This window comes from Osmerus eperlanus, chromosome 18 (assembly GCF_963692335.1).
Source record: "Osmerus eperlanus chromosome 18, fOsmEpe2.1, whole genome shotgun sequence".
In the NCBI taxonomy this organism is placed as follows: Eukaryota; Metazoa; Chordata; class Actinopteri; order Osmeriformes; family Osmeridae; genus Osmerus; species Osmerus eperlanus.
This window is the reverse complement of record NC_085035.1, coordinates 327,740-355,415: the sequence shown is the minus strand read 5'-3', so window position 1 is coordinate 355,415 and position 27,676 is coordinate 327,740. Positions and strand designations below refer to the sequence as shown.

General features: G+C 56.7%; 1 protein-coding gene across 2 annotated transcripts; it reads right to left on the bottom strand.

The window, feature by feature from the left end:
- Positions 1-1,727: 1,727 nt before the first annotated feature.
- abl1 (c-abl oncogene 1, non-receptor tyrosine kinase) lies at positions 1,728-26,878 on the bottom strand. 2 transcript variants are annotated; one of them, XM_062483838.1, is made up of 11 exons: positions 26,574-26,878; positions 8,532-8,696; positions 8,070-8,365; positions 7,659-7,931; positions 7,110-7,194; positions 6,736-6,913; positions 6,210-6,394; positions 5,485-5,637; positions 5,211-5,300; positions 4,783-4,902; positions 1,728-4,706 (listed from the first exon to the last, which is right to left on the bottom strand). In XM_062483838.1, exons 1-11 carry the CDS (start codon positions 26,704-26,706, stop codon positions 3,151-3,153), a joined length of 3,234 nt encoding a protein of 1,077 aa, XP_062339822.1. In that variant the 5' UTR covers positions 26,707-26,878; the 3' UTR covers positions 1,728-3,150. The 2 variants fall into 2 exon arrangements, with proteins under 2 accessions (XP_062339822.1, XP_062339823.1); XM_062483839.1 differs by lacking the exon at positions 26,574-26,878 and adding an exon at positions 16,967-17,288.
- Between the last annotated feature and the right edge of the window lie 798 nt (positions 26,879-27,676).

The window sequence follows — 27,676 nt, the reverse complement described above, 5'->3', positions numbered from 1 at the left end:
ATTCTCCATGTTGTATTTCTTATTCAACCATGTCATAGCCCTTCTGTAGTGGAGGGGCCTGTCTTAATTCCGGGGAGCAGGGATTGGTTGTTTGGTTGGTGGGAGGGGCTTAAGATGTGTGCCGCCTCGTTATGGGTCTTTTCCTGCTTGTCCATGAGTTGAAAAAAAAAAAAAAAACGTACATATGTATAAATTTTGAAGGAGCTGTGCTAACATTTAAATGCATTCTTGCGTGTATATGATTTTAAATTGTTGACATTTTGATTTTAATAATGATGACAATAAAATGCTCTAGACAGAAATCATTTGTTCCGTCTTGACGTCTGTTTACAGGCTCCCATAAAGGCTCTTATTTAAAGGACATTGCTACAGTTCTAATTCTTTGATCCTTTATTCTTTGGCAGCCTAACCTTTCACCTTTAACATGTTATAGATTAGGACCAGAGATGGGATTTAACAAAGTACAAATACTCCACGCTCCTGTTTCGCCCGCGAGACAAAAATGCTGCCTCCCCCTTCCTCAGTTACGACGCACTAAATTCTAAAAAATATATTTTTTAGACGCTACACATGTTATACATCGTTGGAAAGCTACGATTCTTGTGCTTCCATTGAAATAAACCAATTCAAGATCAAGTCGCAATAGCAAGCAAAGTCAACGTCTTTTTCCGGTGAACATTCCTGAAATTAGCTCGTTAGCCTTGTAGCTGACAGCTAGCTGAAAATGCCAATACCTCATTTGTATGCGTCTGTGGAGCCTTCAAAATAACAGTCGATTGCGCAATATGGTTGACAGAATCAGTGTTCTTTGTGCGCCAATCCTTGGAATCAGATAAAGCACTCCAATGTGTTCATGCTTCAGTTTTTGTGTTTCAGTATTACTAATTAGGGATTTAGCTATTATATATGATATTTCTAAGTACCAGAGATGGGCCAGAGATAACAATTATGAAAAATAATACCTTTTTATTTGACCTTGACCTTGGTTACAAAGGGTCATTTTGGAGTCTCCAAAAGACCCTTTTAGAAAATTCCTGGATGTACTCTTATAAAAACATGTGTCAAATATGAATATATTGTGGTATTATGTTTGACTTTTGATTTGAATTGGGTAAGGCTTCAACCTGTGGTCCAATTTAGTCTTCCAGATAATACCTACCACCTCTAGGCCTATTCAGGCCTCTGTTTTCAAAACAAAATCTAGGCGGAAATAGAAATTTTCACTTTCCTTGTGTTCAAGCTTCTATTACTCAACACTAGAAGGACTGACAGGGGTCCTGACAACAGGGGACATAACTTCAGAGTGTCAGCTTTCAAAAGAGATCATTTACATGCATGTACTCCAAATGGTTCTAGAACAGCTTCCAATTTACTTTGGGTATGCTGTTTAGGCGTTTTCAGGCAAATTTAACAGGAACATGAAAAGGTTAACTCACCTCTTATCAGGACCAGAGGTGGGTTGTAAAGAAAGTACAAATACATATAACCACTTAAGGTTAGAAATAAAAGGGTAGAAAGAAAAAAAAGGTTCCAGCAAAAAATGATTCTCACTGCACGTTGAGGGGACTAATGAGCAACCGGAGCAGGTTCATGCATGTGGCACCTTCCTAGTCAGTTAGGGGGTGAACAAAGGTAGGGAAAAATGTTACACAGTGCAAGATGTGATACATTGAGACACAGTATAAGGTGTGTGTGTACGATACAGTCAGTCAGACACCAGTCAACAATCCATTTCAAGTAGCAAAATCACTTTTTATTGCAACAATAAAATTGCACCAAGGTTACAATAAAGGAACAAAAAAAGAAAGTATGTATTTACAAAGGGGGCACTGAGGCGGCGGCTCTGACTGTCACCACGACGACGACAAATAAATTCACGTAGGAGACGTCGTCACGGAGACGTCGTCACGGAGATGTCGTCACGAAGATGTCGTCACGTACCGTGAAGGAAGGCAGCTGTGGTTCAGAACGCCCTCGCAGTCAGACAGGGCTAAGGTCAAGGATCAGAGTAATACTGAACACGTAGGTGAGGGGGGGGGGTCATTCTATGTGCCCTCTGATTGGCTGTGCCAGGGAATGGGTGGGTTCTGCAGTGTAGCGAAGGGAACCCTGGGACATGAGACGTTCCTGTACGTGCACAAGGTTCTCCAGAGCGGTTCTCCAGAGCGGTGCAGCTCTGGAGGCTGTAAGTGGTTTAGAGGACAACAACAAAATGTCAGTTAAAACAAATAAAAGATGACGAGCAACGAGGGTTCGCTCATCAAGACATAAAAACAACATTCACATCCTGTTCCTGGTTCCTCTCCGGGTTGCCGTGGAGACGGTGTGTAACCAGGAAGTGGTGGGTGTGTGAGTGCTCAGGTGAGTCCATCCTGGAGGACTGGGCTGCTGCTGCTAGTGTTGCTGGGGGGAGGGTCTTCCATACCTCCTTTACGGCACATGGGGAATACTGATACATGGATCCATCCACACAATACTGACGCAAGCACACACACTCCATACATACACACCAAGTCAACAGAAGGGATGATGGAGAGATCAGGTAGTAAGTGTTTGTGTGTGTGTGTGTGTGGTGTGTGTAAGCTTAATGTGTTCAGTCTCAGCAGAGCGGGCAGGAGTCCTCCAGGTGTTGCTGCACATCGTCAGCTGACAGGAAACAGAGAGACAGTTTTCCTGTCTGTAAAACTAACCAGACACGATCAAGTTGACGACTGAACAGGTAGTGTCAGGACTGGGCCCTGGCCACCGAGAAACTTGCATTCATAGGTTTAAGGCTCTCGGCAAAAAAAACAAAAAAACACTCAATATTCTGTGTTTGTTGTTTGAGTCTGTCCAGTTACCACAGTTACCACAGTTACCACAGTAACCACAGTAACCACAGTAACCACAGTAACCACAGTAACCACAGTAACCACAGTAACCACAGGCTGCAGGGTCCTGGGAAACAGCCAAGCCAGCTTCTCCAGAAGTGAGTTCTCCAGCTGTCCTGTAGCGTCCTGAACCCTCCGTCCTCCAAAACACGACCGGCAGGGCTCTGCTGACGCACTCGGGCGCAGAAGAAGAGGAGGAGGGGGGTCGAGAGGGGGGGGGGAGAGGAGGGGGAGTTGTGTTTTCAGATCAGGTTAGCCTCCTGGTCAGATGTGTGTCCCGCTACCTCTGGACGATGTCACTGATCTCTTTGAGGGAGGACAGCAGCTTCCTGAAGTCCTGCTGCGCGCTGGCGCCCCCGGTGGCAGCCGGGCAGATCTGCAGCTCCCTCAGGTTGCTCTCCAGCTTGTTGATGGCCTCGCGGAACGCAAACTTGTTCCTCATCTGCTGGATGGACTCCACGAAACTCACGCAGCAGCGGGACAGGTTCTTCCCGGCCTCCAGCACGGCACTGTGGCTGCCCATCTGCTCCGACACGCGGGCGATGGCGCTGCGCAGCTCCTCGCTGCCCTGCAGGACCATGTCGCGCGTCACGGCCGAGTGGGCTGTCCGCTCCGGGAGCTGCCGTGTCTTGCGCAGGGAGCGGCGGGTGTCCATGAGGGGGATGAAGGCCGGGGGAGAGGCGGGGTCCCCGGGGGAACCCAGCGGGGAGCCCAAGGGGGAGAAGGAGGTCTGGCCAGGGGAAGAGGAGACAGAGCTGGAGGAGGAGGAGGTCTTTAACGGTTTGGAGGAGGAGACCAGCTTCTTGGGGAGGTCAGAGAGGAGGGGGCGGGGCGGGTCGCTGGAGGCGTGGTGGGGCTCCGGGCCGTGGCTCAGAGAGGAGGGGCCTCGGGGCTTGGGGTCCGTGGGGGAGGGGAGGTCGAGGCCCCGGGAAGGCTTGCCTGACTTGCTGCCGGAGGGCGGCGGAGGTGGCGCCGGCTTGGACTTCTGGAACTTTCCCTGGGGCGTGGTCGTGGCCGGGGAGGAGGGGTCCAGGGCGGGCCTGTGGCGACGGGCCTTGCACTCAGTGGCGGCGGCCCCCAGCGTGGGGAACACGTTGGGCTTGAGGAGTTCGGCCTGCAGGGCGCTGCTCTCCAGCCTCCTGAGCCGAGCCGTGGGTGTCTCCACCTCCCCGAACACCTCGTCCGCCTCCTCCGTCCTCCTGGGGAGGCGAGGCGGGGGCGTGAGCGCGCCACGGCGAGGGCACGCCTCCCCCTTCTGCTCGCTGGCTTTCTTGCGCGGCAGCGCCGGCTTGCCCCCCAGGGTGCCCGAGTCAAAGTGCCGCTGGCCGAGCTCGCGGGGGAGCGTGACCGACCTCCACTCTGACCGGTCAGAGCCAGGCGGCGCGCTGGAGGCGGACGAGGAGCGCAGGAAGCGTTTGGAGTTGGACACCACGTCCTCCTCCCCAGGGGGGCCCATGCCCCCCCTGCCCCCCGCCACCGGCACGGCCGGGATGCCCTTCTTCTTGCCGTGGGGGGGGAACAGGGGGCTGGGGTACGGAGGCGCTCCGTTGGTGACCCCACCCACCCCGTTGTTGTTGGCGCCCGGGAACTTGGCGTGGTCGGGGGCGTCGTCGCGGGGCTCCGGCGCGTGGCGGTCCAGGTGAGCGTCCGTCTCCCTGAAGGAGCTGCTCCTCTTGGGCGGAGCCGGAGCCGTCTTCTTCTTCTTCTTGATGCGGCTCAGGAAGCTGCTGCGACTCTTGTCCCGGGGCAGCAGGCGCTCCTCCTCTGCCACGTCCAGCGGGAGGCGCTCCTTCCTGGGCAGTAGGGGAGACACAGCCACCTCCGGCTCTGCTGGGTCTGGAGGGCACAGGAGACAGGTCAACACACACACACACACACACACACAGGCTACATGGCATCCAGGAGGTCTCACCAGGGCTGTCAGGGTCGCGGGGGTCCTGGTTCCTGCGCAGGGTCCTGGTCTTGGTGGGCAGCTCTGGGGCCTTCTGACTGCAGCCCACACACTGCTGTTTCCCCAGCTCCATCTCCACCTCTGAACACACACATACACACACGCACAGTCAGCATCACCTGACCCCACATCAGATTCAGAATGAGCTAGCAGGGTGTGAGCTAGCAGGAGAACTAGCAGGTGAGCTAGCAGGGTATTAGCAGGTCAGCTAGCAGGAGAACTAGCAGGTGAGCTAGCAGGGTATTAGCAGGTAAGCTAGCAGGAGAACTAGCAGGTGAGCTAGCTTGGTATGAGCAGGTGAGCTAGCAGGAGAACTAGCAGGGTATTAGCAGGTGAGCTAGCAGGAGAAGTAGCAGGTAAGCTAGCAGGGTATTAGCAGGTGAGCTGACCGTCGGAGATGCTGGATTCCTGGAACATGTTCTCGAAGGCCTGGTGAGTTTCAGCGAAGGACGGGCGCTCGGCAGGGTTCCACTTCCAGCCTGGGGGGAGGGGAGGAGAGAGGACACTTAATACCTGTATATACCCACAGAAACCGGTCCCTAACTGAATACCTGTAAATACCTGTTCATACTTGTATGTACCTGTCCGTGTGTAGGTGTAGGGTCCATGTGTTTGTGAAGGATCCGTGTGTGTGTGTATGTGTATGTGTGTGTGTGTACGTACAGGCCCTCATCAGCTGGTACACTTTCTCCGGGCAGCCCTCAGGTCGATCCATGCGGTAGTCCTTCTCCAACAGCTCATACACCTGGGACAGGTCGATGCCCGGGTACGGAGACATCCCATAGGTGGCGATCTCCCATAGCAACACGCCGAACGCTGGAGCAGGGAGGGGGCGACATACCACATGACATCATGACACCCAGTCGTAGCTAGCTCAGCTTCTGACGTTTAGAAGGGTTTTCCTGATCTCCCATACACACTTACTGAACGTGTCACTTCCTGTCTCTCCTCCTCAAACAGCCTTGAGCCCCCCTGCCCCCATGACTCCACCCCCTGCCCCCATGACTCCACCCCCTGCCCCCATGACTCCACCCCCTGCCCCCATGACTCCACCCCCTGCCCCCATGACTCCACCCCCTGCCCCCATGACTCCACCCCCTGCCCCCATGACTCCACCCCCTGCCCCCATGACTCCACCCCCTGCCCCCATGACTCCACCCCCTGCCCCCATGACTCCACCCCCTGCCCCCATGACTCCACCCCCTGCCCCCATGACTCCACCCCCTGCCCCCATGACTCCACCCCCTGCCCCCATGACTCCACCCCCTGCCCCCATGACTCCACCCCCTGCCCCCATGACTCCACCTCCTCCCCCCATGACTCCACCTCCTCCCCCCATGACTCCACCCCCTCCCCCCATGACTCCACCTCCTCCGCCCCAGACTCACCCCAGACATCAGACTTGATGGAGAACTTGTTGTAGGCTAGGCTCTCGGGGGCGGTCCACTTGATGGGGAACTTGGCGCCGGCGTGGGCGGTGTAGGTGTCGCCCGTCATCAGCCGGCTCAGGCCGAAGTCTGCCACCTTCACCAGGTGGTTCTCCCCCACCAGGCAGTTCCTGGCAGCCAGGTCCCTGGAGGGGGGGGGGGGTTAGTCCTTAGATCAGAGGAGGAGACCAGAGAGGAGAGAGGAGGAGATGGGGGAGACCAGAGAGGAGAGAGGAGGAGATGGGGGAGATCAGAGAGGAGAGAGGAGGAGATGGGGGAGATCAGAGAGGAGAGAGGAGGAGATGGGGGAGATCAGAGAGGAGGAGATAGGGGAGACCAGAGAGGAGAGGAGGAGGAGATGGGGGAAAGGAGAGAGGAGGAGATGGGGGAGACCAGAGAGGAGGAGATCGGGGAGACCAGAGAGGAGAGAGGAGGAGATGGGGGAGACCAGAGAGGAGGAGATCAGACAGGAGAGGACGACCCTGACCTGTGGATGAAGTTCTTCCTCTCCAGGTACTCCATGGCGGAGGAGATCTGCGTGGCCATGTAGAGCAGCACGACGGCGTTCACCTCCTCCCGGAGACAGTCCCTCAGGTAGTCCAGCAGGTTGCCGTGGGTCATGAACTCTGTGATGATGTAGAAAGGAGGCTCGCGCGTGCACACACCTGCGGAGGGCGGAGTCTTACTCACCTGACTCAGGTGTTCATACATGTTCATATACACATATATATATACAGTCATTTAGCAGGTCAGATGTACGGTACAGGGGGCTTTGAGTGATTCATGTTCATGATGGTTCATGTGTTCATGATGATTCATATGTTCATGATGATTCATGTTCATGATGATTCATGTGCTCACCAAGCAGCTGCACCAGATTGGGGTGCTTGATCTCCTTCATGACGGCAGCTTCTTTCAGGAACTCCTCCACCTCCATCGTATCCTCCTGGGCACACACACACGCTCAGTATACACACGCATGCTCAGAACACACACGCATTCTCAATACACACACTACAGATACTACAGACACCGATTTAGCTTCAGAAGGAGGGTGCATGAGGTCTTAATGTCAGATGGCTGAGCGGTTAGGGAATCGGGCTATTAATTAGAAGATTGCCGGTTTGATTCCCGGCCGTGCAAAATGACGTTGTGTCCTTGGGCAAGGCACTTCAGCCTACTTGCCTCTGGGGGAAATGTCCCTGTACTTACTGTAAGTCGCTCTGGATAAGAGCGTCTGCTAAATGACAAAATGTAATCGTAATGTCTCCATTGGGGTACTAAATCACCTGCAGTTATACCTCTGTAGCACCAGGTGGAGCTATACTGGACAGAGCTCAGCACATATACTTGTCTTAGGAGTGGGACACACACACACCCACACACACCCTCTTAACCCCCCTAACACACCTTCAGAGTCTTGACGGCCACGGTGAGGCTGTACTTCTTCCACACGCCCTCGTACACCTCCCCGTACTGCCCGCCGCCCAGCTTGTGCTTCATGGTGATGTCGGTGCGCTCCATCTCCCACTTGTCGTAGTTGGGCGACACGCCGTACACCGTGGGCTTGGTGCGTTTGGGCGCCGGGTAGTGCAGCGTGGTGATCAGCCCATCGGCCACCGTGGAGTGGTGGTGCACCAGCTCGGCCAGCGTGGTGAAACGACTCTCTGATGAAACGTACAGCTGGAGGGAGGAGGGGGAGGTGTTAGACTGAAGGATCCTGGGATCTTCTCTACCTGAAGGAAATAACGATCCTTAAGCCAGGACCATCACTACAACTCATCATCCTCCTCATCACCACAGTCTCCTCCCAGCCCCCACCTTGCTGTCGGAGGCGGTGTTGATGCGGTAGTGATAGACCCGGCCCTCGTAGCGCAGAGAGATGGACCTCTGTCCTGGGCTGCTCTCGCTCTCCCGCACCAGGAAGCTGCCGTTGATCCCGGAGCTCAGCAGGTACTCGGCTGCGTTGCGCGACACCGGCCCGTGGTACCAGCTGTGCTTCTCCAGGCTGTTCACCGGCGTGATGTAGTTGCTAGGCACCCAGCCCTGGCCGTTCTTGGTCCGGGCCTCGCACCACTCGCCATTGTGGTTGTACCCCAGCACTCTGAGCTTCTCTCCTGCAAGGGGGGCAGGGAGGCACACACACACACAGAGAGAGAGGTCAAAGGTTAGAGAGAGGTTAGAGAGAGGTCATAGGTCAGTGGACATTGTTACTGGTGTTGTCTAGGTAACAGTTTCAGGGGACAGTAGTTATCTGTTGACCCCCCTCTCAGTGCGTCTTACCCTTGGTGATGCTGAGGGTGTTGTCCCCACTGGCCACAAAGTCGTAAAGCGCCACAAACAGGTTGGGGTCGTTCTCACTGGGCCCGGCCAGCAGGCTCTCCTTGGAGTTCCAGCGGCCCGCATCCGACAGACCTGGGGGGTCCAAGTCAGGCTTCTGCAGAGCTTCTGGAACACACACACACACACAGCTCAGACCAGGATGGAGGGGGTAAGGGTTTGAAGCTAAAGCGCTGGAGGGTTAGGTACGTTGTTGTCACACACTGTGTGTCAACATCTGACTGTTTCTATGTTCTCCTGCATCAGCAAAGCAAGCCTCCACCCAGCTACAGCCTCAGAGGTCTCCACCCAGCTACAGCCTCAGATATGCCTCCACCCAGCTACAGCCTCAGAGATGCCTCCACCCAGCTACAGCCTCAGAGAGGTCTCCACCCAGCTACAGCCTCAGAGAGGTCTCCACCCAGCTACAGCCTCAGAGATGCCTCCACCCAGCTACAGCCTCAGAGATGCCTCCACCCAGCTACAGCCTCAGAGGTCTCCACCCAGCTACAGCCTCAGAGATGCCTCCACCCAGCTACAGCCTCAGAGATGCCTCCACCCAGCTACAGCCTCAGAGAGGTCTCCACTCAGCTACAGCCTCAGAGAGGTCTCCACCCAGCTACAGCCTCAGATATGCCTCCACTCAGCTACAGCCTCAGAGAGGTCTCCACCCAGCTACAGCCTCAGAGATGCCTCCACCCAGCTACAGCCTCAGAGATGCCTCCACCCAGCTACAGCCTCAGAGAGGTCTCCACTCAGCTACAGCCTCAGAGAGGTCTCCACCCAGCTACAGCCTCAGATATGCCTCCACTCAGCTACAGCCTCAGAGAGGTCTCCACCCAGCTACAGCCTCAGAGATGCCTCCACCCAGCTACAGCCTCAGAGATGCCTCCACCCAGCTACAGCCTCAGAGGTCTCCACCCAGCTACAGCCTCAGAGATGCCTCCACCCAGCTACAGCCTCAGAGATGCCTCCACCCAGCTACAGCCTCAGAGATGCCTCCACCCAGCTACAGCCTCAGAGATGCCTCCACCCAGCTACAGCCTCAGAGGTCTCCACCCAGCTACAGCCTCAGAGATCTCCACCCAGCTACAGCCTCAGAGATGCCTCCACCCAGCTACAGCCTCAGAGAGGTCTCCACCCAGCTACAGCCTCAGAGATGCCTCCACCCAGCTACAGCCTCAGAGGTCTCCACCCAGCTACAGCCTCAGAGATGCCTCCACCCAGCTACAGACTTGTTCCACCCAGCCCAGGTGGAACAAGTCTCCCTCCAGCCAGCCGTTTCTCAGCCAAGGTGTAACAAGTCTCCCTGTTTTAATAAAGGACCCGCAGTGTCCGGGTGGCGCGGGTCATTTCCTGACCCTAAGCCTAACCCTAACCCATTTCCTGAGGCATCAACACGGTTGTTTTCATTTCCAGGCTGAGAGATGAAGGCTGGATGGGAGCCCTGCGGCCTGATGGGAGCCCTGCGGCCTGATGGGAGCCATGCGGCCTGATGGGAGCCATGCGGCCTGATGGGAGCCATGCGGCCTGATGGGAGCCATGCGGCCTGATGGGAGCCATGCGGCCTGATGGGAGCCATGCGGCCTGATGGGAGCCCTGCGGCCTGATGGGAGCCCTGCGGCCTGATGGGAGCCATGCGGCCTGATGGGAGCCATGCGGCCTGATGGGAGCCATGCGGCCTGATGGGAGCCCTGCGGCCTGATGGGAGCCCTGCGGCCTGATGGGAGCCCTGCGGCCTGATGGGAGCCATGCGGCCTGATGGGAGCCCTGCGGCCTGATGGGAGCCATGCGGCCTGATGGGAGCCCTGCGGCCTGATGGGAGCCCTGCGGCCTGATGGGAGCCCTGCGGCCTGATGGGAGCCATGCGGCCTGATGGGAGCCCTGCGGCCTGATGGGAGCCATGCGGCCTGATGGGAGCCCTGCGGCCTGATGGGAGCCATGCGGCCTGATGGGAGCCATGCGGCCTGATGGGAGCCATGCGGCCTGATGGGAGCCATGCGGCCTGATGGGAGCCATGCGGCCTGATGGGAGCCCTGCGGCCTGATGGGAGCCATGCGGCCTGATGGGAGCCCTGCGGCCTGATGGGAGCCCTGCGGCCTGATGGGAGCCCTGCGGCCTGATGGGAGCCATGCGGCCTGATGGGAGCCATGCGGCCTGATGGGAGCCCTGCGGCCTGATGGGAGCCATGCGGCCTGATGGGAGCCATGCGGCCTGATGGGAGCCCTGCGGCCTGATGGGAGCCCTGCGGCCTGATGGGAGCCATGCGGCCTGATGGGAGCCATGCGGCCTGATGGGAGCCATGCGGCCTGATGGAGCCCTGCGGCCTGATGGGAGCCATGCGGCCTGATGGGAGGGAGGGAGACCTGGCGGAGAAGCGGAAGTGTGTGGGGGGAGGACGATGGGGGGGAAGATGGGGGGGGAGAGGGTCCCCTGGGAGGAAGGATGGGGAATCCTGGAGATGGGAGCACTGCGGAGGCCTGATGGGAGCCATGCGGCCTGATGGGAGCCATGCGGCCTGATGGGAGCCATGCGGCCTGATGGGAGCCCTGCGGCCTGATGGGAGCCATGCGGCCTGATGGGAGCCATGCGGCCTGATGGGAGCCATGCGGCCTGATGGGAGCCATGCGGCCTGATGGGAGCCCTGCGGCCTGATGGGAGCCATGCGGCCTGATGGGAGCCATGCGGCCTGATGGGAGCCTTGCGGCCTGATGGGAGCCATGCGGCCTGATGGGAGCCATGCGGCCTGATGGGAGCCCTGCGGCCTGATGGGAGCCCTGCGGCCTGATGGGAGCCATGCGGCCTGATGGGAGCCATGCGGCCTGATGGGAGCCATGCGGCCTGATGGGAGCCATGCGGCCTGATGGGAGCCATGCGGCCTGATGGGAGCCATGCGGCCTGATGGGAGCCATGCGGCCTGATGGGAGCCATGCGGCCTGATGGGAGCCATGCGGCCTGATGGGAGCCCTGCGGCCTGATGGGAGCCCTGCGGCCTGATGGGAGCCCTGCGGCCTGATGGGAGCCATGCGGCCTGATGGGAGCCATGCGGCCTGATGGGAGCCATGCGGCCTGATGGGAGCCATGCGGCCTGATGGGAGCCCTGCGGCCTGATGGGAGCCATGCGGCCTGATGGGAGCCATGCGGCCTGATGGGAGCCCTGCGGCCTGATGGGAGCCATGCGGCCTGATGGGAGCCCTGCGGCCTGATGGGAGCCATGCGGCCTGATGGGAGCCATGCGGCCTGATGGGAGCCATGCGGCCTGATGGGAGCCATGCGGCCTGATGGGAGCCATGCGGCCTGATGGGAGCCCTGCGGCCTGATGGGAGCCATGCGGCCTGATGGGAGCCCTGCGGCCTGATGGGAGCCCTGCGGCCTGATGGGAGCCCTGCGGCCTGATGGGAGCCATGCGGCCTGATGGGAGCCATGCGGCCTGATGGGAGCCCTGCGGCCTGATGGGAGCCATGCGGCCTGATGGGAGCCATGCGGCCTGATGGGAGCCCTGCGGCCTGATGGGAGCCATGCGGCCTGATGGGAGCCCTGCGGCCTGATGGGAGCCATGCGGCCTGATGGGAGCCCTGCGGCCTGATGGGAGCCATGCGGCCTGATGGGAGCCATGCGGCCTGATGGGAGCCATGCGGCCTGATGGGAGCCATGCGGCCTGATGGGAGCCATGCGGCCTGATGGGAGCCCTGCGGCCTGATGGGAGCCATGCGGCCTGATGGGAGCCCTGCGGCCTGATGGGAGCCCTGCGGCCTGATGGGAGCCCTGCGGCCTGATGGGAGCCATGCGGCCTGATGGGAGCCATGCGGCCTGATGGGAGCCCTGCGGCCTGATGGGAGCCATGCGGCCTGATGGGAGCCATGCGGCCTGATGGGAGCCCTGCGGCCTGATGGGAGCCCTGCGGCCTGATGGGAGCCATGCGGCCTGATGGGAGCCATGCGGCCTGATGGGAGCCATGCGGCCTGATGGGAGCCATGCGGCCTGATGGGAGCCCTGCGGCCTGATGGGAGCCCTGCGGCCTGATGGGAGCCCTGCGGCCTGATGGGAGCCCTGCGGCCTGATGGGAGCCCTGCGGCCTGATGGGAGCCCTGCGGCCTGATGGGAGCCCTGCGGCCTGATGGGAGCCATGCGGCCTGATGGGAGCCATGCGGCCTGATGGGAGCCATGCGGCCTGATGGGAGCCATGCGGCCTGATGGGAGCCATGCGGCCTGATGGGAGCCATGCGGCCTGATGGGAGCCATGCGGCCTGATGGGAGCCCTGCGGCCTGATGGGAGCCATGCGGCCTGATGGGAGCCATGCGGCCTGATGGGAGCCATGCGGCCTGATGGGAGCCATGCGGCCTGATGGGAGCCCTGCGGCCTGATGGGAGCCATGCGGCCTGATGGGAGCCATGCGGCCTGATGGGAGCCTTGCGGCCTGATGGGAGCCATGCGGCCTGATGGGAGCCATGCGGCCTGATGGGAGCCCTGCGGCCTGATGGGAGCCCTGCGGCCTGATGGGAGCCATGCGGCCTGATGGGAGCCCTGCGGCCTGATGGGAGCCATGCGGCCTGATGGGAGCCATGCGGCCTGATGGGAAAGTGCAGCCTGGATACAGGGAGGCCAAGCAGGTCACCACGCTGCAGATCAGATCATTATTGTTCCACCAGAGAGAGGACACACCCAGCTGCATGTGCCTAAGCTGACCAGGGGAAGGCACACAGGAGCGCACAGACAGACAGGCAGACAGACAGTCAGACAGGTAGACAGACAGGCAGACAGACAGACAGTCACAGACAGACAGTCACAGACAGACAGGCAGGCAGGCAGGGAGACAGACAGGCAGGCAGGCAGGCAGGCAGGCAGGCAGGCAGGCAGGCAGACAGTCACATACAGGCAGACAGAAAGGTAGACAGACAGGTAGACAGACAGGTAGAAAGGTGGGCAGGTAGACAGACAGGTAGAAACGGGGGGGGTTAGGGCCAAACACTGACTACATTCCACAGCTGTCACACCCGTTTCAGCACCTTCAGCTTCTCACACACACACACACTCACTCACTGTCAGATGACAGGGCTGAGACAGTCTGCTGTTTAGAGCATCAGACAGCAGGACAGCAGCTTGTGATGTGGTAGTGGTTCAGGGGGGTTGGAGAGGCGGAGGTACAGATGGAGGCAGGGAGGCTGATCATGAGTGTACAAGCTGTAAAGAAGCCCTCTTAGGATGTGACTACAACCCTAACCTCATCCTGCCTCCTGACGGCTAAGACTCCCAAACAGATGACATGTGTGGAACTCATGAATCTCTGTTACGACAGAGTTATGAGCACCAGTATGAAACCACAGCCAGGCTAGCAGAGCCCAGAGAGGCTGCTGAATCAGACCACACTGCTTCTCAGACAAAAACACAGGAAGCTGCTCTATCAAACACACTCTACACCCCCCCCCCCTCCAGGACACAGGACCAGGACACAGGACCAGGACACAGGACCAGGACACGGGCCCAGGACACGGGCCCAGGACACAGGACCAGGACACAGGACCAGGACACAGGACCAGGACACGGGACCAGGACACGGGACCAGGACACGGGACCAGGACACAGGACCAGGACACAGGACCAGGACACAGGACCAGGACACAGGACACACCACATCCACAGGACACACCACATCCACACGCACACACACAGACTCAGGAACAGGTGTGAAAAGCTTAAATGTTTGAACACCATTCAGGACTGCTGTGGAGGAATTCCCCTTGCATCTGTTCCCTGAGAGGGATCTACCGAGAGGGATCTACCGAGAGGGATCTACCGAGAGGGATCTACAGAGAGGGATCTACAGAGAGGGATCTACCGAGAGGGATCTACCGAGAGGGATCTACCGAGAGGGATCTACCGAGAGGGATCTACCGAGAGGGATCTACAGAGAGGGATCTACAGAGAGGGATCTACTGAGAGTACTGAAGGCTGTGGAATCCTTGTTCCAATTTAACATAAGCTAAACAGACGAGCCAGGGGCAGCCAGAGGCCTCCTGACACAAACACCCTCAAACACACGCTGGTTACTAAGGAGCGCTGGTTACTAAGGAGCGCTGCACAGTTAATCCCTCAACATCGAAACACTGTCAGCCCCCCCCTCTGCTGCACGCTCTGCTCAGGTCCCTTTGAATGAACAACATGTTAAACTGTTACAGCGTGTGGGGGTGAGAGTGTGTGGGGGTGAGAGAGTGTGGGGGTGAGATTGTGGAGGTGAGAGGGTGTGGGGGTGAGAGTGTGGGGGTGAGAGAGTGTGGAGGTGAGAGGGTGTGGGGGTGAGAGTGTGGGGGTGAGAGAGTGTGGAGGTGAGAGGGTGTGTGGGTGAGAGTGTGGGGGTGAGAGTGTGGGGGTGAGAGGGTGTGTGGGTGAGGGAGTGGAGGTGAGAGAGTGGAGGTGAGTGTTTAGGTGAGAGGGTGTGGGGGTGAGAGTGTGGGGGTGAGAGTGTGGGGGTGAGAGTGTGTGGGGGTGAGAGGGTGTGGGGGTGAGAGGGTGTGGGAATGAGTGTGGAAGTGAGAGTGTGGGGTGAGAGGGTGTGGGGGTTTGGGGGTGAGAGGGTGTGGGGGTGAGAGGGTGTAGGGGTGAGAGTGTGGAGGTGAGAGGGTGTGGGGGTGAGAGGGTGTGGGAGTGAGAGTGTGTGGAGGTGAGATTGTGGAGGTGAGAGTGTGGAGGTGAGAGGGTGTGGGGGTGAGAGTGTGGAGGTGAGAGGGTGTGGGGGTGAGAGCTCGTCTGAGTTTCTGATCAACATTCTCTTATCAACAGCCCGCTGGTCAACAGGCCGCTGGTCAACAGCCCGCTGGTCAACAGCCCGCTGGTCAACAGGCCGCTGGTCAACAGCCCGCTGGTCAACAGCCCGCTGGTCAACAGCCCGCTGTCAACAGGCCGCTGGTCAACAGCCCGCTGGTCAACAGCCCGCTGGTCAACAGCCCGCTGTCAACAGGCCGCTGGTCAACAGCCCGCTGGTCAACAGCCCGCTGTCAACAGGCCGCTGGTCTATTCAATCACATGGTTGCACAATCCCTGGCACATGCTGAGTGTTCGGTTACAAATCAATGATCGTGTTGATGTTCAAACTCATGTACCCTCCCCTTCTCAGAACTGAATCAATCTTTCATTTGGGCTAACACAGTTAGCTTATCTTCATTTCAAGTAGAGGGAATAGGGAGTCATGGAAAATGAGTTAAGTGGGCTAATCTACAGAAAAGGCCTCTAACACCACTCTGTAACTCAGTGTACTTTCACCTAACTTCCTTACGTAGACAAGCTGGGAGAAAACAGAACTGGAACAGAGTAAAAGCTGAAAACGGAGAATGAATATTTGAGATTAGATACCCTCTCCTCAGAAACACAGGCCAGGAATCAGATTTCCTTCCATTCTCTCCTCCCTGCCTCTTCTCGCCTCCTGCCTGCAGTGAGCCTCCCTGCCTCTCCTCCCTGCCTCTTCTCCCCTCCTGTCTGCAGTGAGCCTCCCTGCCTCTTCTCCCCTCCTGTCTGCAGTGAGCCTCCCTGCCTCTCCTCCCTGCCTCTTCTCCCCTCCTGTCTGCAGTGAGCCTCTCTGCCTCTCCTCCCTGCCTCTTCTCGCCTCCTGTCTGCAGTGAGCCTCCCTGCCTCTCCTCCCTGCCTCTTCTCCCCTCCTGTCTGCAGTGAGCCTCTCTGCCTCTCCTCCCTGCCTCTTCTCGCCTCCTGTCTGCAGTGAGCCTCCCTGCCTCTCCTCCCTGCCTCTTCTCGCCTCCTGTCTGCAGTGAGCCTCCCTGCCTCTCCTCCCTGCCTCTTCTCCCCTCCTGTCTGCAGTGAGCCTCTCTGCCTCTCCTCCCTGCCTCTCCTCCCCTCCTGTCTGCAGTGAGCCTCTCTGCCTCTCCTCCCTGCCTCTTCTCCCCTCCTGTCTGCAGTGAGCCTCTCTGCCTCTCCTCCCTGCCTCTCCTCCCCTCCTGTCTGCAGTGAGCCTCCCTGCCTCTCCTCCCTGCCTCTTCTCCCCTCCTGTCTGCAGTGAGCCTCTCTGCCTCTCCTCCCTGCCTCTCCTCCCCTCCTGTCTGCAGTGAGCCTCTCTGCCTCTCCTCCCTGCCTCTCCTCCCCTCCTGTCTGCAGTGAGCCTCTCTGCCTCTCCTCCCTGCCTCTCCTCCCCTCCTGTCTGCAGTGAGCCTCTCTGCCTCTCCTCCCTGCCTCTCCTCCCCTCCTGTCTGCAGTGAGCCAGTGTGTCTGGCTGTCCTCCCTCCCCTTTCCACAGCGTAGGAAATAGGCCTCACAGAGATAGCTCGCCTCTCTCTACCCTCTCAAACCCACTATGCAGTAATATCCCTCCATCTTTCCCTTTCCCTGAGTAGCCCCCCCAGCCCCCCCCAGCCCCCCCCAGCCCCCTTCAGCCCCCCCCCCCCCCCAGTCTTACCTTCCAGGTAGCAGCTGGAGGAGGACGAGAGTCCCTTCTTAGATTTGCACCCCACCAATTTCAGACAAATCTCCAACATTTTCATTTGCTTTTCCCCCCCCCACTTCCCACTTGAAAAATCCAGATTCTTCTGTGTGTCTGGGTGTCTCTCTCCCTAACGTACTTTCCGCTCACGGAGGAAGAAAAAAGAGAAAGGGAAAAAAAAGGAAAAAAAAAAAGTTTGGAAAAAGTTCCTTCGACCGACGAGAAAAGGGGGCAGAAGATTGTTAAAAACAAAACTTTGAAGGTGAAAGAATCCGTTTTTTTTTCTCTCACTCTTCTCTCCCTCTTCTCTCCCTCTTCTCTCCCTCTTCTCTCCCTCTTCTCTCCCTCTTCTCTCCCTCTTCTCTCCAGCCCAGCTTGAACTCCTCCGGTCTGCCGACTGCTCTAGCGGTCTGCAGCCTCCATCTTGGTTTCCCCCTCTCCTCGACCCTCCTCTCCTCTCCTCGACCCTCCTCTCCTCTCCTCCTCAGGAGCGCCGGGCGGTTGAAGACAGCGGTCGAGGCCAAAGCAGGACGAGCGGGCGAGTCAGGCGAGGCAGCAGGGCAGAGAGGAAACGACCATTCTCCAGTCGCCCGTGAGTGTGTGAGAGAGAGGCGCTCGTGCTAAAGACTGCCAACAAAGGGTCTCTTTCAGCCTGCTGCCCTGAATGACATCAGCTGGTTAGTCCCTCCCACCTTCACAACACACACACACTCCAAAGGGAAAACCAACTCACACACACTTACAAACAGGAATACAAACAAAGTTGCGGCAGCGAACACTATGCCTAGCAAAGTGCAAAAAGCTCCAGCAACCAAACTTTGGAAGCGCTGTAGTCAGTGAAGCCTTTCCCTTTGTCTTTCTGTTAGTCACAAGACTGTTTGTGGGAAGCCCTTCCTCCACTACTTCCAACCCCCACCCCAGTCTCTCTCTCTCTCTCTCTCTCTCTCTCTCTCTCTCTCCACACAGCTCCCTCCCTCCTCACACACAGCTCCCCCTCCCTCCTCACACACAGCTCCCCCTCCCTCCTCACACACAGCTCCCCCCTCACACACAGCTCCCCCCTCCCTACTCACACACAGCTCCCCCCTCCCTCCTCACACACAGCTCCCCCTCCCTCCTCTCAGATCCTGGCTGTGAGTTAACAGTTCCTCCATCACCCACACACTCATGGCCACTGCCACACAACCTAGAGTCCAATCAAGGAAATCAGATACATTTTCTACTGAGGGGGTGTGGGGGCACGGTCCCGGGTGTGCGCGGGGGCACGGTCCGGGGTGTGCGCGGGGGCACGGTCCGGGGTGTGCGCGGGGGCACGGTCCGGGGTGTGTGCGGGTGGAGGGGGGGCAAAGCGGGGACGTTGTGACAGACTTGGGGGGTGTAGTAATGTCCACGTCCCCATCACACAGAGAGGGAGAGGGGAGAGGGGAGGGGAGAGAGGAGGGGAGAGAGGAGAGCGGAGAGGAGAGGGGAGAGAGGAGAGAGGAGAGGGGAGAGGGAAGAGAGGAGAGGGAAGAGAGGAGAGGGAAGAGGAGAGATGAGAGAGGAGAGCAGAGCAGAAGAAGGTACACATGGTTTGGTGATGAGCTCATTGGAGAACAGCTCACTAGCGTTTTATATAATCTTCTCTCAGTATGTTAACAGTTAGATGATGTACACACACTTCCACAAGTACACACATCCATACCAAGTACACACATCCATACCAAGTACACACATCCATACCAAGTACACACATCCATACCAAGTACACACATCCATACCAAGTACATGGGTGCGCACACACACACGTCCCACACAAACACAAACACAGGAACACAATGCACTTCTGGTCCTTGATTCCCTGCTGAAATTTTCCATCTGTTCTACACTATTTGTATGTCGCTTTGGATAAAAGCGTCTGCTAGATGAATCATATGTGTTCATGGAGATCAGAGTGAAATGGACCTGCTGGTGTTGCTCTGGGAAGGAGTGCTGCTGGTGTTGCTCTGGGAAGGAGAGCTGCTGGTGTTGCTCTGGGAAGGAGAGCTGCTGGTGTTGCTCTGGGAAGGAGAGCTGCTGGTGTTGCTCTGGGAAGGAGTGCTGCTGGTGTTGCTCTGGGAAGGAGAGCTGCTGGTGTTGCTCTGGGAAGGAGAGCTGCTGGTGTTGCTCTGGGAAGGAGAGCTGCTGGTGTTGCTCTGGGAAGGAGAGCTGCTGGTGTTGCTCTGGGAAGGAGAGCTGCTGGTGTTGCTCTGGGAAGGAGAGCTGCTGGTGTTGCTCTGGGAAGGAGAGCTGCTGGTGTTGCTCTGGGTAGGAGAGCTGCTGGTGTTGCTCTGGGAAGGAGTGCTGCTGGTGTTGCTCTGGGAAGGAGAGCTGCTGGTGTTGCTCTGGGAAGGAGAGCTGCTGGTGTTGCTCTGGGAAGGAGAGCTGCTGGTGTTGCTCTGGGAAGGAGTGCTGCTGGTGTTGCTCTGGGAAGGAGAGCTGCTGGTGTTGCTCTGGGAAGGAGAGCTGCTGGTGTTGCTCTGGGAAGGAGAGCTGCTGGTGTTGCTCTGGGAAGGAGAGCTGCTGGTGTTGCTCTGGGAAGGAGAGCTGCTGGTGTTGCTCTGGGAAGGAGAGCTGCTGGTGTTGCTCTGGGAAGGAGAGCTGCTGGTGTTGCTCTGGGTAGGAGAGCTGCTGGTGTTGCTCTGGGAAGGAGTGCTGCTGGTGTTGCTCTGGGAAGGAGAGCTGCTGGTGTTGCTCTGGGAAGGAGAGCTGCTGGTGTTGCTCTGGGAAGGAGTGCTGCTGGTGTTGCTCTGGGAAGGAGTGCTGCTGGTGTTGCTCTGGGAAGGAGTGCTGCTGGTGTTGCTCTGGGAAGGAGTGCTGCTGGTGTTGCTCTGGGAAGGAGAGCTGCTGGTGTTGCTCTGGGAAGGAGAGCTGCTGGTGTTGCTCTGAGAAGGAGTGCTGCTGGTGTTGCTCTGGGAAGGAGAGCTGCTGGTGTTGCTCTGGGAAGGAGAGCTGCTGGTGTTGCTCTGGGAAGGAGAGCTGCTGGTGTTGCTCTGGGAAGGAGAGCTGCTGGTGTTGCTCTGGGAAGGAGAGCTGCTGGTGTTGCTCTGGGAAGGAGAGCTGCTGGTGTTGCTCTGAGAAGGAGTGCTGCTGGTGTTGCTCTGGGAAGGAGAGCTGCTGGTGTTGCTCTGGGAAGGAGAGCTGCTGGTGTTGCTCTGGGAAGGAGAGTAGGGCAGCAGAGGAAGGTTTCGTCTCCTGATCCCAGGGGTGCCTCGCTCTCTCTCAAACACACCTGCTAGAACCCCATCTTTCATGTGTGAGTGTGTGTGGTGTGTTGTGTGTGTGTGTAGGGAGTGTGTGTGTGTAGTAAGTGTGTGTTGTGTGGGGTGTGTGTGTGTAGTAAGTGTGTGGGGTGTGTGTGTAGTAAGTGTATGTTGTGTGGGGTGTGTGTGTGTAGTAAGTGTGTGGGGTGTGTGTGTAGTAAGTGTGTGTTGTGTGGGGTGTGTGTGTGTGTGTAGTAAGAGTGTGTTGTGTGGGGTGTGTGTGTGTGTAGTAAGTGTGTGTTGTGTGGGGTGTGTGTGTGTAGTAAGTGTGTGTTGTGTGGGGTGTGTGTGTGTAGTAAGTGTGTGTTGTGTGTGCGCACTGGGAGATGTGAACCGACACCGTTGAAAAATGTCAGAAATGCCATCCAGCTTGGCACCCGTTCTGCACATCTAAGTTAAAGAACGTGAGGTATTGGACTGTATACCCTGAGCATTATGTTACAGAGAGAGAGGGAGGGAGGGAAACTGGCTGTAGTTGACACCATACTAGGTTCGCCATTCTGTCATGGAGGGACCGCAGTGTAGCAACCTAGATAGCTACCTGGGACTGGGAGCAGGGCTGGGTCTGCAAGAGGGGTAAGGTTCCCTACATCACCTCCACACAGCTGGGGGCCCTCAGGGTGGGGTGTCTGGAGGTGTGAGGTTCGGGGTTCTGTAGAGCTGGTCTTAAATCAACATCACTCTGTAGGACAGAAGACTGGAGGACAAGTCTTCAGGGGGAGGAGCCTAATGTAGACACTGTTACACACACACACACACACACACACACACACACACACACACACACACACACACACACACACACACACACACACACACACACACACACACACACACACACACACACACACTGTAGTGAGAGACCCCCCCTCGCTTGTTTTCATGTTGTGGGGTTTTGCGAGAGGCCCAGCTTACCTCCGCCAGCTTTCATATCTGCTTTAGTACATGAGGTCACAGGTTCAAATCCCCCTGGACACTGCTCTGGATGACAGAGTGAAACCAGACGTAGAGAAACACAGAGGAGGAGAACAGCCACTGAAATAACGTTTGATCTGTTTTTCAAACAGATCAAGTCTCCAGTTTGAGTCGGAGAGCTGAGTTTATACTCCGGCATTACTGAGGGTGCAGAACAGAGGAGCTAGGAGAGGGAACAACGAAAGACCAGTGTGTGTGTGCGTGTGTGTGTGTGTGTGTGTGTGTGTGGGAAGAGAGTGTATGAGAAAGAGAAATAAAGAGAGAGAGAGACTTGGCCACGAGGCTATATGAGCTGCAGTGGAGTGGTTCGCTAGTTTTCTTTGTGTTTAAGTGGAACCAGATGCAGGGAGTGTAGCTAGCTAGCTAGCTGCTCCCTCCTATAGCTGACAGGGAGTGTAGCTAGCTAGCTAGCTGACCCCTCCTATAGCTGACAGGGAGTGTAGCTAGCTTCCCCCTCCTATAGCTGACAGGGAGTGTAGCTGTGTTGTCACCCCTAACCCCATCCCTCGCGTCCATGCGACGACCTCTTTGGGATGCTGTGCTATGCAGTCAGGGAGAGAGGGGAGAGATGGGAGGAGAGAGGGAGGGACCGAGGGGAGGGAGGGGAGAGAGAGAGGGAGGGACCGAGGGGAGGGAGGGGAGAGAGAGAGGGAAGGGGAGAGAGAGAGGGAGGGAGGGCAGAGAGAGAGGGAAAAGAGAGAGAAGGGAGGGAAGGGAGAGAGGGAGTGTTGTGGTCACAGCCCTCCAGGACTAACAGGCTGTGACAAGACGGCATTTCTATCACAAGATGGAATTTGCAAGGTAGGTAATTAACCCTTAAACACACACGCACACAAACAGGTTCTCTGTCTGCCCAGAGAGAGAGCAGCAGCTGTGTGTGTTAGCAAGGGGACTCGCAACTCGTCTCTTTAAACTCCCCCTCCTTGTCCCGCTGGACACACAAGACAGAGGGGAACCTGTCTCCATGGTTACTGGCATTAGTGATCATGCGTGTGGACAGGAGACAAACAGGAAGTAGGAGGAACACAGAACGCAGAGAGACAGGGAGGGAGAGAGACAGGGAGGGAGAGAGACAGGGAGGGACAGACAGAGAGACAGAGAGACAGACAGAGACAGAGAGAGAGAGGATTGCACCAGTTATTTGTCAGGAATGCACAAGAGGTCACATTCCTGACTTCACTGCTATAGCTTGCCCTGTGTTCAACTCTCTCTCTGCAAAATAGGCAATATTACCCAACCCTGCCTGGGGAGACACACACACACACACACAGTGTTCCCTGCACACACAGACACACACACAGTGTTCCCTGCACACACAGACACACACACAGTGTTCCCTGCACACACAGACACACACACAGTGTTCCCTGCACACACACACACACACACAGTTCCCTGCACACACACACACACACACACACACACTGTTCCCTGCACACACACACACACACACTGTTCCCTGCGCACACACAGTGTTCCCTGCACACACACACACAGTTCCCTGCACACACACACACACAGTTCCCTGCACACACACACACACAGTTCCCTGCACACACACACACACACAGTTCCCTGCACACAAACACACAGTGTTCCCTGCACACACACAGGACCTGTAAGCAGTGACAAAGCCCAGCAAGCAGAAGGTCGTCAACTGAGATAAGACTGTTATTGAGGATGAGGACAGGAAGTTGGAAACACAACCCTGACTCACTTCCTGTATCTGGTCTCACTGTCCTGCTAACTAAACAGAAATTTCACACACACCTGCTTTAGCTAGTTATTATCTGCGGTACTGAATTGTCTTCACTGACAGCTCTTTTCCAGGTGGTCAAGTTTTCAAGAGAAGAGAGAGCCATACCACAGTCATCACAGGTCTTTCCACACACACAGCTAGGCTAACGCTACACTGTCCTGTATTGGATAGGCTAACGCTACACTGTCCTGTAATGGCTAAGCTAATGCTACACTGTCCTGTAATGGCAAGGCTAACGTTACACTGTCCTTTAATGGCTAGGCTAATGCTACACTGTCCGGTAATGGCAAAGGCTAACGCTACACTGTACTGTAATGGCTAGGCTAACGCTACACCCCAGAGAGAGAGAGGTCCTACCCCTCCAGCATCTTCAGGACCCACAGGGATCATAAGGGAGCTTTGGTGTCTAGACTGAAAAGATTCCACAAGTTCCAGCCATGGGTGGGAGAGAGAGAGAGAGAGAGAGAGAGAGAGAGAGAGAGAGAGAGAGAGAGAGAGAGAGAGAGAGAGAGAGAGAGAGAGAGAGAGAGAGAGAGAGAGAGAGAGAGAGAGAGAGAGAGAGAGAGAGAGAGAGAGAGAGAGAGAGAGAGAGAGAGAGAGAGAGAGAGAGAGAGAGAGAGAGAGAGAGAGAGAGAGAGAGAGAGAGAGAGAGAGAGAGAGAGAGAGAGAGAGAGAGAGAGGAGAAAGAGCAGCGCGGCCATGGAGACTTTCTGATGAAACTGCAATTAAGGACAAGAAGAAGAAGAAGAAGAAGAAGAAGAAGAGGGGCCGGCAGCATCGACCCAAAAAAAGACAAATGTAAAAAAATAAATTAAAAAAAAGAGCGTTGATGAGGAAAACATAATGCATGAAAAGTTAATTCTGCTCCAAGGCTCACTTCAGAACACAGCGTAGTGACATGTAGAGAGGAGAGAGAGAGGGAGAGAAGGAGGGGATGTGGAGGGTGGGGCCAGGGAAAGAGAGAGGACAGAGGGGATGTGGAGAGGGTGGAGAGGGTGGGGTGTGGGGGACTTTGATGCAGAGAGACTCTCAGAGAGAGAGAGAGTGAAAGAGGGGGGAGCGAGAGAGGGGGGAGAGAGGGAGCGAGAGGGGGGAGAGAGGGAGCGAGAGAGAGAGGGGGGAGAGAGGGGAGAGAGAGGGAGGGGGAAGAGAGGGGAGAGAGAGGGAGTGAGAGAGAGAGGGGGGAGAGAGGAAGAGAGAGAGGGGAGAGAGAGAGGGAGAGAGGGGGGGAGAGGGAGAGAGAGAGGGGGAAGAGAGGGGAGAGAGAGGGAGTGAGAGAGAGAGGGGGGAGAGGGGGGAGAGAGAGGGAGTGAGAGAGAGAGGGGGGAGAGAGGAAGAGAGAGAGGGGAGAGAGAGAGGGAGAGAGGGGGGGGGAGAGGGAGAGAGAGTAACAGTGAGAAAAAGTACAATGACAACTGGAGAGGGTCAGTCAGACAAACAGACAGACAGACAGGTATGTAGGCAGACAGGTGCAGTTCGGGCCACCAGGAAGAGGTGGTGAGGTCACATCCTGCCTAACATGGAGGGGTCAGGGGTCATATACAGTAGGATATTGGAGGGTGTAGCTAGCAGTGTGTGTGTCCAGGCTACACCTGTGAGGAAAGGCATCACCCTCAACAAAAATAAACATTCCGTTCAGCAGCTCCATCAGACACACAGGAACATGTCCCCTCAGCCCAGCCGCTGATGGGACATGTCCCCCTCAGCCCAGCCGCTGATGGGACATGTTCCCCTCAGCCCAGCCGCTGATGGGACATGTCCCCTCAGCCCAGCCGCTGATGGGACATGTCCCCTCAGCCCAGCCGCTGATGGGACATGTCCCCCTCAGCCCAGCCGCTGATGGGACATGTCCCCCTCAGCCCAGCCGCTGATGGGACATGTCCCCTCAGCCCAGCCGCTGATGGGACATGTCCCCCTCAGCCCAGCCGCTGAGGGGACATGGAATGCACCAGTCCCCCAGAATGCATCAGCAGGGGGCAAAAACAGGAAACTCCTCACAAAAGGATCCTGCAGGACCCAGAGCTGCTGTAGGGGTTGTGTGGGTCTGGACCCTGCAGGAGTCCGCCTGGTCCTGGGTGGGCGAGCGGGTACAGAGCCATGTGGAAGCATGTCCTCTCTACAGTGCAGATACACTGGAGGGATGAACACGTCTCTGCTTGCCCTCCAACTTCCTTCTCCTCATTCTCCTGCTCTCTCTCTCACTCACTACCTACCTGCCTCTCTCAGCCTCCCCCCCTCCCTATCTCCCTGCCCGGTGAACGCAGGGTCTGAACCTGCCTGGAGGGGAGATTGGTGTGGGCTAGCATGAGAGCTAAACTACCTCACCACAGCCTCACTGGGCTAGCATGAGAGCTAAACTACCTCACCACAGCCTCACTGGGCTAGCATGAGAGCTAAACTACCTCACCACAGCCTCACTGGGCTAGCATGAGAGCTAAACTACCTCACCACAGCCTCACTGGGCTAGCATGAGAGCTAAACTACCTCACCACAGCCTCACTGGGCTAGCATGAGAGCTAAACTACCTCACCACAGCCTCACTGGGCTAGCATGAGAGCTAAACTACCTCACCACAGCCTCACTGGGCTAGCATGAGAGCTAAACTACCTCACCACAGCCTCACTGGGCTAGCATGAGAGCTAAACTACCTCACCACAGCCTCACTGGGCTAGCATGAGAGCTAAACTACCTCACCACAGCCTCACTGGGATAGCATGAGAGCTAAACTACCTCACCACAGCCTCACTGGGCTAGCATGAGAGCTAAACTACCTCACCACAGCCTCACCGGGCTAGCATGAGAGCTAAACTATCTCACCACAGCCTCACTGGGCTAGCATGAGAGCTAAACTATCTCACCACAGCCTCACTGAGCTAGCATGAGAGCTAAACTATCTCACCACAGCCTCACTGGGCTAGCATGAGAGCTAAACTACCTCACCACAGCCTCACTGGGCACAACATGGAAGTGCGTGAACTGTAAGATTTCCCTTCAGGCCCTACATGAGTCACACACCCCACGCTCCTAACCTGTCCACCTCACAACCCAGCGGGGGAGGAGCGGGGGAGCCGTGCCCAGATCGTCTCAGCGCTTGTGTTTCCCTTCCTGTCTGACTGCAGTCCACCTTCCTGTCTGACTGCAGTCCACCTTCCTGTCTGACTGCAGTCCACCTTCCTGTCTGACTGCAGTCCACCTTCCTGTCTGACTGCAGTCCACCTTCCTGTCTGACTGCAGTCCACCTTCCTGTCTGACTGCAGTCCAGCTTCCTGTCTGACTGCAGTCCACCTTCCTGTCTGAGGAACATCTGAGGTTTTAGACTTTCACACACACGTCACCCAGAATCCCCAACGCCATCCTAAACTGACTGTTTATCCTTGGGGATACGGTTTGGGTCCAGGCGTGTCCCACTAGGTGTGGGCATCAGGTATTTTATAGCATCTGAACATCTTAAGCATTTCATCATCCAGATGACGCTGTCACTCTGATCAACAAAAACACTGATATGTTTGTTGCTGTGGATAAAAGGGGTCTTTTCAGCAGTGTGAGTATGGAGGCCAGGGGCTCTTACCGTGCACAGCGAAGACGTTGCAGTGGAGGGGGCCATGCCGCGAGGCGTCCCTCCTGCCGGCCTTGATGAAGGGCAGTGCCGGAAGGCTGGGCCTCCTCTGGTCTCCAGACACCTTCCCTGGCTGCTGCCCCATAGGAGCAGGGGGCCAGGGCAGCAGGGGCACTGGGCTGGGTCACCCAGGGGCAGGAGGGTGTCCAAGAGTGAGGTGTGGAGGTGCGGTATTGGGGTGGGTAGAAATGTGGGCCAGACAGAGGGTGAGTTAGTGGGGAGAGGGCTGGGGTGAGGTGAGGGGGAGAGGGCTCGGGTGAGGTGAGGTGAGGGGGAGAGGGCTGGGGTGAGGGGGAGAGGGCTGGGGTGAGGTGAGGGGGAGGGCTGGGGTGAGGTGAGAGTCTGTCAGTCCCGCTGGAGTCTCCCTGGCTGGGCTGGAGAGAAGTGAGGAACCCTGCAGATCCTTCTGTCGCTGGTAAGCCTCTCGTGACCGTGCATCAAAGGCATGTGTGCATGTCCAGAATTAGAAGAGACCAGTAAGAGAGCAGTCACATTAGACAGGAAGTTCTTCTGTAACTCAGACCTGGACACCTGGCTGTGTCCAGGCTGCTCTGGGGAGAGTTACCAGCCAGCGCTGCACCGCTCGGACATGTTCAAGTCTTTAAACGTTGAGGTTCCACGATGGACACTTCCACAACAACAACACCGGCCAGCTCAAACATACACGACACCAAGTCTGACTAGTAAAATGTTGCTTTCATGACATGCCTTTCACTGAACTGGGTGCACTAGCCTGTAAGCTCAGTTTGTGACAGACCAGTGTTTCTGACATACTGACATCTAGAAGCAGGTAACTACTTCCTGAGATCTATACGTGCCCCATTTTACATAGGTTCACAGTTTCGGTTAAATTATAATAGAACCCCACATGGGCATAGCTGTGGAATGAGGCACACAGGGTCTGAATGAACAAAGATTCTCAACCATGGTTTCTGGACGATAAATTTTAAAAAAATATCCTGAGTTCGTAAAGCTTACATTCAAGATTATATAGAAAGGTAGTTAGTATTCACAAGTGGACATCGGGCTCACCTCTCAACACACCCAGAAACCCA